This window comes from Tachysurus fulvidraco, chromosome 19 (genome assembly GCF_022655615.1).
Source record: "Tachysurus fulvidraco isolate hzauxx_2018 chromosome 19, HZAU_PFXX_2.0, whole genome shotgun sequence".
NCBI lineage: Eukaryota > Metazoa > Chordata > Actinopteri > Siluriformes > Bagridae > Tachysurus > Tachysurus fulvidraco.
The window spans coordinates 10,074,113-10,091,691 of NC_062536.1; the positions used below are offsets into that span (position 1 = coordinate 10,074,113).

General features: G+C 36.6%; 2 protein-coding genes across 2 annotated transcripts in view; one reads left to right on the forward strand and one right to left on the reverse strand.

Moving 5' to 3' along the window:
- Positions 1-2,709: 2,709 nt before the first annotated feature.
- LOC113645561 (fibulin-1) lies at positions 2,710-9,188 on the forward strand. Its single transcript, XM_027151231.2, has 14 exons — positions 2,710-2,972; positions 4,089-4,221; positions 4,336-4,477; positions 5,228-5,296; positions 5,614-5,709; positions 6,140-6,277; positions 6,362-6,499; positions 6,599-6,742; positions 7,108-7,233; positions 7,319-7,444; positions 7,526-7,645; positions 7,841-7,972; positions 8,158-8,281; positions 8,552-9,188. Exons 1-14 carry the CDS (start codon positions 2,824-2,826, stop codon positions 8,898-8,900), a joined length of 1,986 nt encoding a protein of 661 aa, XP_027007032.1. The 5' UTR covers positions 2,710-2,823; the 3' UTR covers positions 8,901-9,188.
- Positions 9,189-9,703: 515 nt separating this feature from the next.
- Positions 9,704-17,579, reverse strand: part of LOC113645794 (potassium voltage-gated channel subfamily A member 1) — a 31,024-nt gene continuing 23,148 nt past the window's right edge. The window contains exon 2 of the mRNA XM_047803736.1: positions 9,704-11,072. The gene's annotated coding sequence lies outside the window, so the exon portion shown is untranslated. The remainder of the gene's footprint in view (positions 11,073-17,579) is intronic.

Here is a 17,579-nt window from a genome sequence, read left to right on the forward strand (position 1 = left end):
GTGTGTGTGTGTGTGACACTGACATCGTGAAAGTTCATAGGTAAATTATCTCATTTTAATGAGATATTATCAAGTTTAAACGAGAAAGGGGTCACATTATAACTGGAATTCTCGTATTATCGAGAAACACTACCAATATTTCTTACTTCACCGTGCATGTATTATAATGGTCATAATGCAGAAATGCTCATCCTCATTTGGGTGACACTCCACAGAAAATAATATAAATGTGAATAATGTTCTTGCCCTAAATATAAAGACCCGACCATAAAGCTGTTCAAAGCTGGTGAATTCTATGATTTTTTTGTTGATGTCACTTTTATTTTATTCTCACAATATTTTAATCAGTTTGATGATTGATGAGTACAAAAATTATGTTAACTGGCAGAAAGGAGTGCATAACGGTCACAAGATGGCAAATAAACAAACAAAAAACAAACAAACAAACGAACGAACAAACAATCTTAAATAAATCTTGCAGCACCCCAGTCACTTTGTGCCCTAGGCAACTGCCTGTCTCGCCTGTACAGTTCATCCCTGACAGAAGATGTAACTCCAGCTGTTTGACGCACCCGCCACCTAGTGCGGCTTGAATGAACTGCTGGGTAAAATGTAAAATAAAAAAATCTTGAAAAATATTATACTATATAAAATTAATTGTTATTAATGATTAATTAATTAATAGTTAATTAATCATTATATTATAATATCTAATTAATTGTAGTTCCATCCTCAGCCTTAGCTTCTGTTTCCTATGTGTTCTCGGGTTTTGTCCCAATCCTAAAAAATATGCCAGTAGATGTATTAGCGAATCTATATTGTCCTGAGGTGTGAAGGTGTGCACATGGTTGTTAGACTGTTGTTTTTTAAAGGTCTATTCCCTCACACTAGATGTTTCTGGGACAGGCTCTGAACCATCAACCATCCTGAATTTATTATGATGATTTATGATTTATTATGGCACCAGTTTCATTAACATCTTTTCAACATTTATCAGTCTTCAAAATTATGAACTGTTACATTTACAGCAGACGCCCTTATCCAGAGTGACTTACATTTTATCTCATTTTTATACAACTGAGCAATTGAGGGTTAAGGGCCATGCACAGGGGCCCAGCAGTGGCAGCTTGGTGGATGTAGGAATCAAACTCACAACCTTCCGATTGGTAGCCCAACACCTTAACCACTAGGCTACCTCATCCCCATACCACATTTTAATTTTCACAAGATATCACGAGAGTTTTCTAGAACACAGGTATAAAGGGTTAGACACTACAATTATTTACAGTTATCTTGTTCTTTCTGGGACATTTTCTTTCTAAAAATGTTCTTTCAAGGGCTCATCCAGCACATTAACTTTTTTGTCACTTTGGTCAAGTTTCTAACATAAACTGTTCTGTTGTAAATGTGTAAAAAAAAAAAAAAAAAGAATCAAAAGTCTTCTAAAATTAAATTATTGCTTGTATAGAGTTTTTTGACCTGAAAATTTAATTAGACTTTTTAAAAGGACGAAAAATATAAGTTAGATAAGCTGTAGCTACAGTACTTCTAAGAAAAGCTGGCTGTGTGCTTTTGCTCAGATGGAAGCATATAGTGCCGTGATTAGACTGTTCCTTTATCTGTGACATGACTACTCAGAAGTGACTCAATCATGTCAATCATGTTGAATAACGGCATCATGGGCCTTCGTGTGATAAAACACCTTGTCGTGTGCATTATTGCGAGATCAGATTGACAACACCACTTTTAATACTGTCTGACCTCTGGTTTATTCTGTTCACATTCAACCTTTTTTGTCATGATGCATGGTAGAAAGTTACAGTCCACCTTTCCTTTCGCTGGCATGTCAGCAATCAAGATGTGTTATCTCTAGTAGACAGAAGTTAACATTTGGTCTCATCGCATCAGAGACTTCACAATAGCAATAGTATTACAATAGAATTCACAATAGCAACATACATCTGCTCATCATTTATAATCTTGTCAGCAAGTGAGAAGGAGGTGAAGAAGTTACATTTAGTCCACAAGATATCTTACCACTCAAGCCCTTTAAACCAATTTTCTGCTTTTTATCAGGCTGTTTTCTGTAGTATGCATCACCTTTCATAGAGTAGCTGGTTCCTGAATCTCAATTTCACCAAATCTACATATTCCTTTCTTTTAATGGGTTTTGTTATGAAGCATAACTTGACCCAACAAAAGGTTAATTCTGGCTAAAATCTCCAGAGGGAAATATGTCTGCTTGTCAGTTGTCTCCTGGCTGACAATCCCTTCCCTTCTATATATATTTAGGAAGACGATTACATCATTGTGTTGGGGATAGTGGGGGGTGTGGCATGAGACACATAACCAGGTGGCAGACACTTCTCTCTGGTCACGAGTGGAAATGAATCAAAGCGCATGATGGCTATCATTCAGTTCTTTGTGTTATACGCTGTCTACAGAGTTCTTTCAGGACAAGGTAAATTTAAAACACTTTTTATTTTCTAACCACAAACGTTTGTTTTCAGGTTTTTCTTCAGGTTTTGGTCATCAGGAGTTCTGTGTGTATTTCAGAAGTCTTAGTTAAAGGTCATGCTGGGCACAGTACAGACTTGAGGAGACATGTTTAAAGTCATATTATTCTGCAGACATATGGGATGTGGTCTGTTATAACAGAGAACTACCTGTCTCAGAAATACCAAACTGCTCGGAAAAGTCCAGCTTTGAATGTCAAGGTCAAACAGATTTGCTCATATTCTGCACTTTGGTGTGGATCTTAGACCTCTTTAAAAAATATTTTGCCGCTCTGGATAATGGCATCTGCCAAATGCAGTAAATGACATGAAACAGTTTGTAAACATCATCCTAATTTCTTTAGTGCTTGGCCATGAGCAGATGCCTTTGGAGATGTGCTGTAAAAATGGGAGAGAATATGGTCTGAAGAATCAGCACTGTGCTTTCTTTCCCTTCTCCCCCTCCTCCATCTGCAGGTAAGAAAACACCTGGTTTGGGCCTTCATTACAACTGTTAACACCTTAAATGCCATGTTGAAGTTTTTTTTTTAAGAAAAGCAATAACTTCTGCATAGTTTCAAACAGCTGGTTGACTGCTGGGCACAACAGTGCTGTGTTCTGTAAGACATTTATGATCAACTGTTATAGATTCAGAGCCATGATGGATGTGCTGAACTCTAAAAACAGGAGTATGTAACATGTCTTAAAATTGGTGCTGTGTTGATAAGATTGAAAGTGTGGTGAATTTGCTGACTAGAATCCACCAATATATAAATATAAATTATAGCTTAAAGCTTGTCAATTCTTCATGAGATTTTGTAACAAGCTCAGGCCTTTCATGTTCAAATGCTCCTGAAGCTATTCGTTTTTAGACATAAAGGAACTCATGGTCCACAAGTGCCTATTTATTCACACACACATTCACCCTCCCATTTTACGCACGCACACACACAGGCACGCACGCACGCACACACACACACACACACACACACACACACACACACACACACACACACACACGCACGCACACACACACTCTTCTTCTCTCTACATAAACTGGTTAAACATGGTGTTGCTTTGTGTGAGCAAGTTTGGCATTTATCTGTTTCTAGTATCAGCTGTTTAAGAGGCAAAAGTAAAGCTCTACTGCACACCAGGCTGCATCAGAACATTGATTATTTGATTCTTTTCTAAAACACTTGTTACACTTACTTATTTATAGCAATAAATCATACTAGTGTCATATTTAGAGTACATGTGAGTCTAAATGTGCTAAATGTTATGAACAATTGCATTTTAAATTTGATATAAAAGTATTTTAAGTAGTTATATTTAAAAGATAAGTAAACGTAGTTTGAGTTAAAAAGAGAATAGTATATTTCAATATTATTATTAAAAGAGGATATGATACATGTTTATAGGACAAAGGGCAAGTGGGATTTTAACAATTTTACAAATCTGATCCTAAAGGCTCCATGTTTAATTGAACTATAATTTTTGGTATTACATGATTGCCAAATTTTCTAATTTTATATACGGTATATTAAGAAAAGATCATATATTCTGGTCTGTATTTTTCCTGTTCTCTGCTAGGATGGCTCAGAAGCAATGCTGTCACGCTGCACTGAAGGAAAATCTCTGTACCAACGGCATGAAAAGTGCCAAAAGAACTGGAGTGTGTGACTTCTTATTTCAGACAGACTCCTATAAAGTCAACACTGCCAAGGTGTGTGCCTGTTTCTTTTATAATCTGGAACATGCTAGTAATATTCAAGGCTTCACAAAAAGTTGTCAGACATGCCATTTATAAACTAGTCCCTTTCCTGATGTTTTCGACCAGATGTGCTGTGAGTGCTGTGTGCTCGGGCTGCTGGCTCAGAAAGAGAATTATACCTGTGAGCTGCACATTTCTGTCACTGTTCACTGCAGGAATGTTGCACGTGCGTGCTGTGTAGAAAAACAACGTGGATTAACTCACCAAGGTACCTGAGTGCTGAGACAAAAGTAATTTCCTCAAATTACATGATCTACATGAACTGATACAAGCCTTTAAGCTTACACAACACACAAGCTTGTCCAGTCACCTTGAGTTTCTTTTAGGTTTCTCAAAATGACCTACATTACAGAACCAGCAGCCACAAAATAGTTGTTAAAAAAGAATGTTTTCTAGGGACAACATGCAGAATATGACCAAGAATCTCATACATCATGGACAATCATATATCATGGATATACTTCATAATATAATATTTGTCCGGTAAAAGAAAAATGGGAGAATAGATAAAATATTTATAAAATGTTGAAAATAGATCTGTTAGGTTTGACATTTTAAGCCACTGATTTACTGAAACATACGTTAAATCACTTTATCACCTACGAGAGTCAATCTACCTAAATTTATGAGCGACGCACTTAATTATTTAATTGTTCTGAAATGCTTCAATACTTTGTGCCTGTAGTGCAACCGACTGAATATCAGAAAGCTTTCACCAGTAATATAAATGTATATACAACGCTGCATAGTAAGATTCGGTACTTATGCTTCAGTGACATTTATAAAATCCTTAGTACTGCAATGAAAGACTGCCATCCTGTCTTTAATATTCCTTTTATTCATTTTATACACCATGTATACAAGAGTGTAAAGAACACATCCAGATAATCTGTAATTTGCTCATTCCAAGTCGTCTTTGAATGAACTAATGAAACCGTTTCCGTAATCTCTCACACAGTGTCACCTCTGCTGAATAACACCAGCAACGGCGTTGGAGGTAATACCCAGGGAATTGACTTGTGTGCAGGTATGAATTATTCTCTGACGACAACCTGTCAGGGCTGGGTCTTAAACTTGGGGTCGGCAGCATGAGAGACAGATGCTCTGTGAGTCACAGAAGAGGTGATGAACCCAAAAACAGATTAAAAAAAGCACAAGAGCTCCTCAAAATAAGTCTCTTAAGGAAAGAGATGCAATCATGTTTTGCACTTCACTCTAGCAGTTATCGTGTGTGTCACTTGTTCCACTCGTTGTTGGTATAACAATAATGTTATGAACATTTGTATTCATTTTTCATAACTGAGGAAGTGAAAACTTACCTTCTGAGATTTCTGTTTCACATAGAAGGAGTAACAAGATGCTCTCAGCTTTGTGTGGGTAATGGTTCTTGTGACTGCCTGAGAGGTTTCCACCTTAAATCTGATGGCTATAACTGTGAGGGTAAGTTTAGCACTTTGCTTTCCACTGCAGGTGAAACTATTAAAAATGCTTTTCCCCATATTTTTTTCCTGATTCAGTTTTTCTACACACAAAAGTTATTTTCATTATTACCAAATGGTGAATTACAATCCCAGTACTGAGTTCAAACATCTTGCCTCTAGCATAACTTTTTGGGATTATTTAGAATTCAGTTGCACAATTTTATAAGATTCATTTTTTGCCCAAGGACATTAAATGTAAAGAATTTTGTAATCATAGAAAGATTTTGGAGATGAACCAATATGTGCAGTATATATTTAGAGCATAAAGTATAATATTTAATAATATAAATATATTAAATCCTGTATTGTTACACTTAATGATAAAACATATTAAATATTCAATATCTAGTAAATTGACCTTGGTCAGAGAGAAATCCTTGTATCATCAGATTACAATGAGTGTCTGTCGGGCGCTCATAGCTGCAGGCCAGGTGAGAGATGCATCAACACTGAGGGCTCATACCGCTGTCAGAGAGAAACCGGCTGTGGCACAGGATATGAGCTGACTAACACCAATACCTGCCAAGGTTAACCTAAAGCCCTATCTCATTATTCTTAATGTTAAAGTGATATAGTGCATTCAGTTCTCGGTTCTATTTCATTTCTGTTAGATATCGATGAATGTCTGCTGGAAACTCATAACTGTGGACATGAATTCATGTGTCAGAACACTGTTGGGTCATTTCGCTGCCATCCCCGATATCAGTGTGGGGTCGGATTTATCCAGGATGCTGTCGGAAACTGCATTGGTTAGATACATGTCTATGTGAAACTTTATATAATGCAATAATACACTCCTCAGTACTTTTTGACGTCAGCAGTCATTCAGTGCTTGCTCTATTTCTCAGACATAAATGAGTGTTTCCATGATAAGAGCCCATGCCAACCTGATCAAACATGTGTAAACACCGTGGGTTCCTACACATGCCAGAGGTTCTCAGTGACCTGTGGACGTGGTTATCACTTGAACAAAGAGGGCACACTCTGCATAGGTAAAGAAATTAATTCCTGTTTCTGTAATTCCTCTTCCCTGTAGAAATTCCTCTTCTTATTTAACCAGTTGAAAGGCTTCTTTGAAATACTATATTCATGTATAATTTTATGACTTTTGCATAGATTTGGCTCTATTCCAGCTAGGGGAAACTCATTTTGAGGACATAAGAAAATAAACAGAAGCCAGAAATGTAGAAAACATTTACTCGTACTGACCTCAACTCTTTTGGACAATATGCACACACTGAATTTGCTTCCTCAAAATATTCACAAATCTGATTTTGTTTAATAGAACATTTATTACTAAGAACATGAACATCAAATGAAAAGTTCCTCTTAAGATAATTTCTCACATTTCTATAAGATGTGGATGAGTGCAACAGACCAGACAGTGGCTGTCAGGGCCATGACTGTGTAAACCTTCTGGGCTCTTTCCGCTGTGACTGTCGTTCTGGATTTGTGTTTAATAGCATCAGCAAATCCTGCGAGGGTAAGACCAGCATTTCCTGCCTGGCATTTTGCATTATATATGGTGTAAATATCTACTGAGAATTATTCTTAAATCTTCCTCTTAGACAATGATGAATGCAGGATCTATCAGGGGCACCTGTGTGCTCATAAATGTGACAACACTCCAGGATCGTACCTGTGCAGCTGTCATCCTGGGTTTAAGCTGGCCAGTGATGGCAAGAGCTGTGAAGGTGGGTTCGTAATTACCCAGGATAGGTCATGTTGGTATAATTCACTGTGTTGTTGTGAACAGTATCTGATCCCTCCTATAGATGTGGATGAATGTAAGAACAGCCCATGTAGCCAGGAGTGTGTGAATGTTTATGGCTCCTACCAGTGTTACTGTCACCGTGGCTACCAGCTCAACAACACCGACGGACATACATGTGAAGGTAAGATATCTTCAGGAGAATGACCTGGAGATCCATTTGTGACTAAAAGTTGTATGCAAATAAAGTAGCAGTTCGTTTTAGTGGACTTTTCTGCCTGTGAGTAACAGACTAGTATGGATTAAGTCTAAATCTTTAAAATATGGTAATTATAAAATGATAATTTCTTTCCTATTTCTTTCTATTCTTTTTTGCTAGATATTGATGAATGTGCCTTGACCTCTGGGGGTAAAGTTTGCTCGTATCATTGCTTGAACACACCTGGTAGCTATGAATGTACCTGTCCCCCAACAGGCTACTCACTCTCCCCCACTGGACGCACCTGCTTGGGTAAAGTTTTTAAAATATCATACGATTATCATATGATTGTGTAGATTTTCCTTCGCATATGTAGCATATCATTCTGCAAGAAAGAAAATTAAAGATGGATTTTAAGCAATCAATAAGTTTAAAACTATGAAGGTATGTAATCGAGAGGTATGTGACATCTCGAGATGGCAATAACTTGTGTGCAGACATTGATGAGTGTGCAACAGGAACGCACAACTGTTCTGCTACACAGAGCTGCTTCAATATCTTGGGTGGATTTCGCTGCTTGACGTTTGAGTGTCCACCCAAATACCGGCATGCAACAGAGAGGTGAGTATCTTATACTTCTATTCTAGAAGTATACGAGAAGGATTTATTCTCCTTTACACCTGGAAGATTGTTTGCTTAAAAAAATAGGGTTAGGGACCTGTTTTGAAACCATTTCATAGCATGGACTAGGAACAAAATCTTTTTTTCTGAATGGCTGACAATCTGACAAAAGCATGTGGTTTTTAATAAGAACCTCCCATTTTTATTGAGTATTTGGTATTTAAGCCTCATTTTATGCTGCTAATTTCATGCTACATCGTACCTTTTCAGTCACTGTGAACGCTTGCCTTGTGAGCAGAATAATGAGTGCCTGACCCTGCCCCTGAGAATCTCCTTTTACAATCTCACATTTCCCAAAAACATCCCCATACCTGCTGCTGTTTTCCGCATGGGGCCATCCAGTTCTGTGCCTGGGGACAACATCCAGCTTCTTATCGTGGATGGTGATGCAGAAGGATTCTTTAGCATCCAGAAAACAGCTCATGGTGCAGTGGTGTCTGTGCAGCGACCACTGCCAGAACCCCGGGACTTCCTGCTCACTGTGGAAATCAGGCTGATTCGATATGGCATCACAAGCATTTTCGTGGCTAAGATTGCTGTTTTTGTTGTTAATGACTAGCCCAGTGTTCCCAACAGCTGGCCAAAACCTTAGTGCTTCTTTACCTTATAAAAAAAAACAACTTAATGAAACTACTGTGTCTTATTCATTTTAGTATTATAGCATAAATGTAGCCACTGGAGCTATGACAGCCTTTATATTTGTTTTATAACAAATATCAGGGATTTAACATGAATATTTCTATAACTTAGAACTATAGAACAAAATTCTATTCTGTGGAATCCTGTGTGTTTTATTAAAAAGTAATCTGCTAATGACCAAGTGCAACAAGGAAAAATGTGACAAGGAGTGTGATTAAGAACTCTTTATACAGGCTATGTACGACACTTTTGCTATTAGAGCCTGGTCTAGGAACCGAGCACACAGGAAACTACACTGGTTCCAGAACTTAAGAAAGTAGAGCCATACATTTATAGTCATAAGACTATACTTAATATCTGAGCCTCAAAACACTTGAGCCAGACACATTTTACTTTACATAATGAGTTTACTAGGCTGTAGGATATATTACAAATATCTGGTTTATGTGATGTATTTATTATATTTGGTAACTTTAGTCACAATTTGAATCTTGTGATTAAATGTATATGTATTATGTCAGTGAATCTATTATATTTATACTGCCTATGTAATGACTTAATAGACCTTTGGTAAAAAATAGGCAAGGCTAACATCCTGAGGTGATAATCATTATTATTTCCTCTCATCACTTTATATGACTTCAGTATTTCCTAAAAAATGGGACCAAATGCTGCTTCCTCGTCTGGTTCTTTTATATATTTATAATTTTATAATAATATTATACAGTATTTAATCACTTGATGTCTATTCCACATTGTGTAGTTGAATGTCTCATTATGTTCCATTACTGTATTAATAATAAATAAACCAACAATTATTTCCGTTATTCATGCCTTCTGATTTTCTGAAAATATTAACACTTTAGAAAAACACTGCAACATTTAAAGGTGTGAAGCGTAAATTAAATGAAGGCTTTAGGCCAATTTGTCTGCTTGTTTTTCAGGATGTTGGATGACAGAGATCTGTAAAAGTATTCTAAATAGCAGGAGCATAATTAAGTTCAGAAAAAATCTGAAATCCCCAGTGTAAAGTTTTATAGTCTACTGACATTAACAACATGCCCATGGTAATTCTGGGAAAACAGTTATAACATGCATGTGATGTAAAGACAAATGGTGGTACAGTACATAGAACAGGGCGGCACTGGGGTATCATGAAACAACACTTGTTTGTTGAATATAATGAAGGTAGCACACCAAAGTTTATCATATAATGTTTCTAAAATGAGCTCTAGCCATAGATTTTACACTTTCGTACTGCTCCAGCCATATCCCCTTAATATCAGGTCTCTGTTTTGGTTTACAGCAGTCCATTTTAAGAATATTGAAGAAAAATGGCTCAAATGCAAGAGATTAATATAAAAAATAATGTTAGGAAAGGGAAAATAGCTATTGGCCACACATCAACATCAAATTGATACCCACATTATTAAATTACATTAGCCTCGAGAAGCTATAAAAACATAAACCTCCTGTTACACTCTGAAAACAAAAAAATCTAGATTAAAAAAAACCCTCTTAATACAAACAACACTATATCCTTTGCCCTGATCAAGAAACTGGGCTTTTTTGTATCTGAAGCCTTTATACTAACAGTTTATCTTTAAGTGTGTTCGGGGTTTCTTGGTCCACCACTGGGAGGGAAATTTCACTTTAGAAAAATATAAATTAGGTAAACAGCCTTAGAAAAATAAATTATTTGAACACAGTAAGTCCATAATCTACCTCCAAGTGACAATAGTAATGTTGATGAATATTGCACAGCATGGGATGAACTCCATTTTGCACTGATCTGAGCTCCACACCTAAGGGAAGACTCCGATCTGGAGAAAATCCTCATCAGATGTCTCTTGTTCAGTTTGCAGTGAACAAGTCAAACTGGAGTCATCAGCAGGATCCGTGTCTATATGGAGGGTTGAGTGTGTTCTGTACACCAAGGGAGTGTCAAAAAACAAAACAAAACAAAAAAAAACAGGGTTTGGTCAAAGGCACAGATGTCTTAAATAAGTCTTAACAGTCTAAAATGACTGTTAACTAGGTGGGAAGAGATAGGATGGCTAAACATTCCTCACTCCCTCCATGCTCTTGGGATCTGTTAAACAAGAAAGAAAGCAATTAGACAAGAGCATTAGACCGAAATGTCATGTCAATGACCCAGTAAGTTTCTTTTAGAATCATGAGCAGATCCTTTCTTTCTCCACACTTCAACCTTTCCATCACTTACAGGTTCAATTTGATTTCGGATCTTCTGTGGGGTTATCTCTGTATTTCTTTGTGAATTCCATTCAGGCCTTCTGATTCTTACTGATGAAGAGTGGTTTGAATCTTGTGGTATGATCTATATTTTTGGTATAGTCTATATTATATCGCTGCTCTCAAAAACTTCACAAAGATGAAAGGTAGATTGTGAAACCTTCACTCTGACCCTGTGGAGGTTGTTGGTAATATGACTGTTGTTTTTGGGTTTTTCATTATAGTTGTCACAATGATGTCATCAAATGGCATCTTGATGTGATGCTATAAATTGTTTATAAGTATCAGAACAATTTAATCTGACAAACTCAAAGCACATTCCACTTATCTTTCCTGGCATACCTTTGAACAGTCACCATATAACAATACCAAAATAAACCGATGGGGCTCTTGTAAGGGCAAGTTCAACTGTTAGCTTGTACTCTATAAAGAGCATGCACTACGATTAAAATGTGGTTTCTACTGTGCCAGCATCACCAGGCTGTAACCGCTATCACACAGCCACCACTGGCATCTCCCTCAATTTTAACAGGTGACAGATGGTTACATAGAGACCCGGGGCACTGTGCTCAGCACGAGCCTCCACACTGCTGTAGACTCTGGATTTATGAATGATTGCATGGTCAAAGGCATTAAGTTGGATAAGTGTAATCCTACCCAGCATATGCAAACAGCTCGTGAGGCCAAATCTGTGCAGGACAACCTGCTAGCAGACTACTATTGCTTGTGTTTCTCTCTTCCCTCTGCGAGTTCCTTAAAATATATTCCTTCCTCTTTTTTTTTTAGTATAGAGTATTTATATTCTTTATTGGCCCGGAAAAATGTTATGTAGTAAAAAATGAAATAAGATGTGAAAGGATTTTTTACTGATGGAACAGTGGGTAGTGTTGCCCTCTGGGTTGAGTCTCTGTGCATGTTCTCCCCATGCCTACTTGGGTTTCCTCTTGTTTCTCCGGGTTCCTCTAACCACCTACAAACTTGCTCGAAGGTGGAAGGATTAAATTAAATTGACCCCAGGTATGAGTGAGCATGTGAATGTGTGTGTACATTGGTGTACTGCTGTACTAATCTGTAAATGGATTTCTTATCATGAAAGAGTATTTAAAACCAAAAAAATTAAAAAAATGTCCTTTGTCAGCCATTCGAATTTCAGCAGTCATTTCACATGGTTAGCAGTGAGTTTTTCGTTACAAACCCTGACACGTATATCTCGCTGTGCTCTCTTTACTGATAACTTGGTAAAAAAAACTATCCACTGAGGACTCTATCTGTAAATGGTGCTAGGACCCTACAGATTATGGCTTGCAAGTATAAAACAATAGCATTTGACGTCATACTGCAGGGCTTTTTCATTTCAAAAGATGTCATATCACTTATTCTGTTTAATTGTGAAAGCTAGCACATCAGCAGGCCTTCATGAATGTATCTTAGCCCTCTGTCAGCCTATAGCCTTCAGTATCCCATTAGTGCTGTAGCAGTTGAATCTCTATCTCTCTGCTCTCTCTCCTTTATTCCATTTTTCTCCAGGTCACTGAACCTGAAGAAAACACTGCTATCTCTCATGCTGTTGCATAACACATCCTGTCATCATCTCTTTAATCTCCCAGTCCTGTGCACAAAGAGGACGATGCTTTCCCTCTGGGATGTGACTAGCCAGTGCGAATGTTAAGTGCCCTCTGTTGCCTGAGGGAAGGTGGACGTAACCCCAATACTGCTGCTGCTCATGAACCAGATGAATCAATCAAATAAAGACAGTGAAGAAAGAGTGGAGCGAGAGAAAGAGAAATAACCAGCTATTTTTTTAGACCGAGGCATAAAATCTCACAAAAGTCTTGATGCTCTTGCTGTTAATATAACCATTTATACAGCACTATTACTTCCTTATTTAAACAGATTTTTTTTTTAAATATATTTTTCTTGTTTTTTATGCCTTCAAATTGTTGGAGAGCATTTCTTTAAACTTCAAACCCTGACTCATATCTTTATTTGAACTGGAAAAACTCATAGTATTATATGTGCAGTAAAAGCAGTCTAATTTAAACCTAAAAAAAAATCTGTAAATTTGTTACAAAATTCATACCTACACATTAACTCAGTGGTTCTGGTTTTAGAAGTGAACAATTCAGTAATAAATATATATATAAAATAATAAATTAATAAATATGACCACACTTACTGTAATGTGTTTAATACGTGTATCATGAAATAAAGAATATTTGTGCTACATTTAGCAAGAGTTTGACATATGTCCATGTACGTTTTCTCCAGGTTCTCCAGTTTTCACCCAAATCCCAAAAGCATGCCAGTATGTGGACTGGTTACACTAACTTGTTGAATTCCTTGGTTCCATCTCTTGGTTCTTATGCCATTATCCTCTTATCAAGACCTTTCTATCACATTCATGTTTCTACTTCCTTTTTTGCTCACTCTCTTGTTCGTGTATTTTGCTCTATATTCAAACACTCATTTACAACCGGGGCAATGTCTCATCATCAACCATTTGTATTATATATTGTATTGGTATTGTACTGAGATGTTGGAGAAAACCCACAAAGACACAGGGAGAACATGTAGAACTTTACATAGAGAGTAACCTGAACTCTAGATACACCAAAGCTGGATTAGTACTGGGTCTTCTGACGTATTTTACTCTATGTAGGAGCCAGTTCTTACAATGGAAACAGGACACAGCTGTCATGGTTCTGATGTTTCACATAACTTGGTGACAGAAACTAGCAGAGTCCATTATTAAGAAGAGGCCAGCATAGAATCAGTATTGTGTCACCTAATCACCTAATATCTGTATTGTATAGAAAAAAAAAATTATTAGTATTCAGGACATCCCTTTATTTCACTATATAACTGTTCTCTAGTTGAAAATAGAACAGACAACAGAAAATTCTAATATCTGAGATCACACTTATGTGCCAGTGGTTACTCATTTAACAATAAAATAAATATTATTGCCTGACAAATATGTGTACAAAGTGACCCACTGTATTTCCTAATGACTGCCTAAAATTGCATAATCAAAGCTGCTGATTAGCCTGTTATGTTAGCAGCAATTATCTCCACTAGATGGCCTAACACCTCTGTCAAAAGCCTGCAGGGTCTCAAGGCAGAACATTCTGTGTCTTTCCTGTTTTCTACAGTGCACCGAAGAGCACAGACACTGTCTGAAGTGTAGACAATGTTCTCTGTGATGTGAACTCTCTGAACGTCTTGTATGTGCTTCTGAATACTCAAAATGGATGTGAGAGACTCTGGATTGAAATGCCAGGCTCATCATGCACTGTCGCTTCCATCTCATGGACAGAAGATAAGATTTGTGAAATACTGTATAGGTTGCAATGTAGATTAACAAAAGTGGTTATTAACTTGTCCATATTATTGCAGAATTCATGGAAATTGTAACCGACATATAATAATGTTAGAGGCTACATAAACATGCTATTTTTATGCTAATTTTATATTTATATATATATTTAAATTTGTACAAATTATATGAATGATTAATTTCCTTGTTCTACTAATATAAAAAATATTAAGCCTATGCTCATGTTTTTACTGAAATTGTCTCTTGTTACTGAATCAGTGTCTTATTATTAGAGTCATTAGACTAAAGCAGACACTTTGCCATGTACAAGAAGAAGAACCACACTCTTGTAAATAAACATGTGACTTTGGCTGTCATTGTTGTAAAATCATTGTAAACGTTTGTTTAATTGTTAAAAAGGTGGTTTGATGCCTATGTAATAGCATAAATTCTGACAAAGTCAATGGATTTTTGAGAAATCCACAGAAATCTTGAGTGAAACCTTTCATAACGGTGTGCTAATATTTTTAGAACATTTCGAAGCACAGCTGAACTCACACACAGCTGAAATATTCACAGCTGAAAAACACAGCTGAAATATTCACAGATGTTGTATATTTACAGCCACAGTTTTTCATTAGCAATATAACTGTATTTATGCAATATAATAAAAAAAAAATAGGAATATTAGCACCTATTAAAATCACATTTGTAAACCAGTTAATATTCGTGGTTAAAGACTGGCCTGAATTAACTTGAAGAAAATAATTTCCGTTTGTTGGATGATGCGAATGTCGTGATTCATCCAAACCCCCACAGGAACTCTCATTTGAAATGAGACTAGTCAGGATGCTCACAGCTCACATTAAATGATTAGTCATAGGGCTTATTTGCATATTGCAGCCTTCTGTGATATCACTACAGCAAAGGCCAGTACTCCAGTAACAATTAACAAATGTTATAGAGTGCAGTGTGAATTCTCAGTTTCTGTCTGGTACAATACATTAGATCATTATTCATTCCTACCTGATTTATTCTCAAGGTCGGATTGGAAAGTAATGTTTTTGGACCAGTGAAGTCTGTGGAATCCCATGCAGCCATGAAGAGAGCTTGCAGATCTCCACACACACAGCAAGAGTTCATGATTTGCATTGAGACACTTTCCATTGTTAAAAGCGCTATACAAATAAATTTAAATTGAATAATTGAATGATCAATCCAGGAACCTTAATGCTGTAAACAGGCAACTGATGCCTTTACACAAGCTTTTAATAGAGCAGGAACTGCTAGCTGGATTTTTCTGAGATGAAGCAGGAAATGCCCGTTCTGCTAATCCATGTTAATGTCTCTGTCATACAGAGCATAGTCGGGTAAACTCCAGCTTTAGTATCCAGCTGCAGAAATCAATCTATAGGACAACCACTATACCTGAGATAGGATTACTGCATAACCCTTTGGAGCTGGAGTTATCAAAACCACCAGCATATGATCATTGGTGTATGTGAATTATGTAAATTATACCATCTTTGAGTTTTATATTTTCTTTAAACATCATGAAAAATTCGGATGAATTCAAAATAGTAAAGACACTGCAGATGGATTCCATAAGGTAGGTACGCTAACCCCACATATAACCCCAGCCTGATCCTGTTCGACTTAGAATGTGTAGCAGCCCGGAAAATCCCTTCACAAGGTCATAGTTCTGATATCTATACTCATATAAAACTAGACACATTCCAGAAGTCTCATCCACATATACTGTATCTTTATCACAAAGATCTAGCATTTTAAATTCTACTTATCCAAAAAATGATTAAGGAGCAAACTCCATTTATAGATGCTAAACATTTAATGATTTAATACAGACCCTGCCAAAAACTCTCCTCCTGCCTCAACATTTACAGTATATATATACTGTATATATAATGCTACAATATAAGAAAATATTTTTCCAGACATTGTTCAGAACTTATCATACTGTAGCTTATCTGCAAACTTTTTCAAACAGGTGGGTGACTTCAAACAGTTTAAGCAGTTTAACATTTAAACAAATTACCATTTGTCTCTTGCAGATTTGCCAGTTAGATACACTTTATTTTATTTTATTTTATTTTATTTTTAACCTGAATTAAAACATGTATGAGGCTGTGTTCCAAATATCCTCTAGAACACACTTCCAGAATTTAGAGACCATATATAAGAAAAACATCCACCATTTCCTGAGTTCTGATTAATCATAACAAAAATGTATAACAGCCCACTATATGATTTATACACACCACTTTTGTTTATAATATCTGATTTACAAGCTACCTGCTAAGCTTTGCACTAGCTTCTTTAGCAGACAAGAAAAGCAAACTAACTGTATTAGGTGTGTAGTCACCAGAGACAACCAACAATCTATACTACTGTCTTCCAAACTTTATTTTTCTATGTAATTTCTCCATGCACATTTAATGATAGGTCATATTTAACAGGAGAAAATAAAAACATGGTTATAAGATGGTGTGCAACTTTTTGTGTCCGAGAAATTGTTTTAGCTAATCATTTGAGTTTGCCACTTTAAAGTGCCGTGTTGTTGCTGAATTTGTTGTCGCTAGTGTGAACAGTGGCTACTCCAAGTCATTATTTATAAACTTGTCTAATCTGATGACACGATCAGTTGATATGAAACTTAATAGCTTGTAAACGGACAGTGCTGGATTTTCCTGCACTTGTGTTACGTTGACATTTGTCTGTGAACATTGTAGACTGTGCAGCCTAGACACTCCCTAGTCTACATTGATAGTAGGAAATATATTCAATTTCCTACCAGTGTGGATTGATTATTTCATTACAGAACAGCTCTTTCGAAAAGTAAACAGTGTCCTCAGGGAATGTGAACTTTTACAACTGTCACGGCTCAGACGTTGAACATTGCTATGGTGAGCAGAAGAAAAAAAACAGCATCTAAACTGTGTAATTATATGCAGAAAGAGCTGAACTATAGCAATAAAATAAACACCCTGTCAATCAAAGTGTGAGCATGAG